Source organism: Penaeus monodon, chromosome 23 (genome assembly GCF_015228065.2).
Source record: "Penaeus monodon isolate SGIC_2016 chromosome 23, NSTDA_Pmon_1, whole genome shotgun sequence".
Lineage (NCBI taxonomy): Eukaryota > Metazoa > Arthropoda > Malacostraca > Decapoda > Penaeidae > Penaeus > Penaeus monodon.
In genome coordinates, this window is record NC_051408.1 from 15,630,629 (window position 1) to 15,631,932 (window position 1,304).

The 1,304-nt window shown below is 45.0% G+C and overlaps 1 protein-coding gene across 1 annotated transcript in view; it reads right to left on the reverse strand.

Moving 5' to 3' along the window:
* The window catches only part of LOC119587816 (histone acetyltransferase KAT6A-like), a gene marked incomplete at its 5' end in the record, with an annotated part of 75,251 nt that overhangs the window by 73,545 nt on the left and 402 nt on the right, over window positions 1-1,304 (reverse strand). Inside the window, 1 exon segment of the mRNA XM_037936515.1 lies at window positions 1,254-1,304. This exon segment is cut by the window's right edge and continues 402 nt beyond it. Coding sequence (XP_037792443.1) covers window positions 1,254-1,304 — 51 coding nt within the window.

Sequence of the window (1,304 nt, forward strand, 5' to 3'; positions counted from 1 at the left end):
ACCTCTCGGCTACACAGCGCACCTGCCACACCTGGATGTAGCTGCAGCTGCCCCCTTCTACCCTGAGAGGCGGCTTCACCACGCTGTATCCGCTTTCTTCCCTCTCCTTCTCTTCCCCCAATCACCATGAATCGAGAGCAACTTCAGCCTTAAAGATTTTTTTAGTCTAGCAAATGTTGTCGTATACCACAATTAAAGACACAAGAACTCTTTACTTGTTTTATCTTAAAACGGATCATTAGAAAAAATCATATTTAACAATGATTGTACAACGTATATTTATATTCAATACCACTTAAACCACCATTGGGTAAGAATGTACCAGATCCCCGAACAAATGTCAGCCACGCCTCCTATCCAGCCTCTAAATACTAAAGTAGAAAAGCTAAATCACGAAATAAACAATTACGACCCCCACCCACGGTCCATATATATCTTCCAGCATCAGTCCACTCCACATCGTACGTTCTATTTCTCTTCCTGTTGCGAGCGCGGTAACCAAGACACGCTGGCGATGGACTGCCTCGCACGCAGCATCTTGAGTACCGTATTCACACAGGCGTCCCTTCAGCACGTGCGGGGCTTCGCCAGAGCGGAGTCACGTGACTTGGGATTGCGTCATCAGCAGCCGCGTGGGACCCGCGCTCCTACTGCACGTGCACCCGTTCTGTGGTCAGTCTGAGCCCTGCCTTGCGCCCTCATACCAAAGGCGAAGTAAACTGACAATTTATCATAACTAGTCATCCCATGTATCTTTTTATTTCAAAGAAGCAAACTATACCGATAAAAATAGTGTTCATTACTGGTGTTTACTTTAGTTTGAAAATAAAATGTTCTCGATGTCATACTTCTGATAATGCGTGTAGAAAACTATTATTCGTTATTCTCCCTTAGTTCTAAAACTTTTGAGTGGAGCGGATCATGAACATGGCAACAGCTATATGCAAGATTAGCTCCTGTAAAACCTGATCATAAATGTTCCCTTCCCTATTACAAAATATATATACTCTTAACTTTAATGGCAATACAATGATTTGCGAAAGCGAAGGTAATAACATCCCAACCTCTTAAAACGAAAACTGCAAGAGGCGTTTAGGAGCTCTCATCCAAAGCAACCCTTAATGACATACCCACTCTGTTTAAGACCTAAGGAAATGAAGCAGTTATATATCAGCAATAAGCGTGGATCTTCTGCCCTTCGCGAACACGGGCTGCAAAGGAAAATGAGAAGGTGGCGCGGCTCGGGTACTCACCTGGAGATGAGCGTTGGCCTCGAGGGTGCGGTCGTGCAGCGCGAGCCCGAT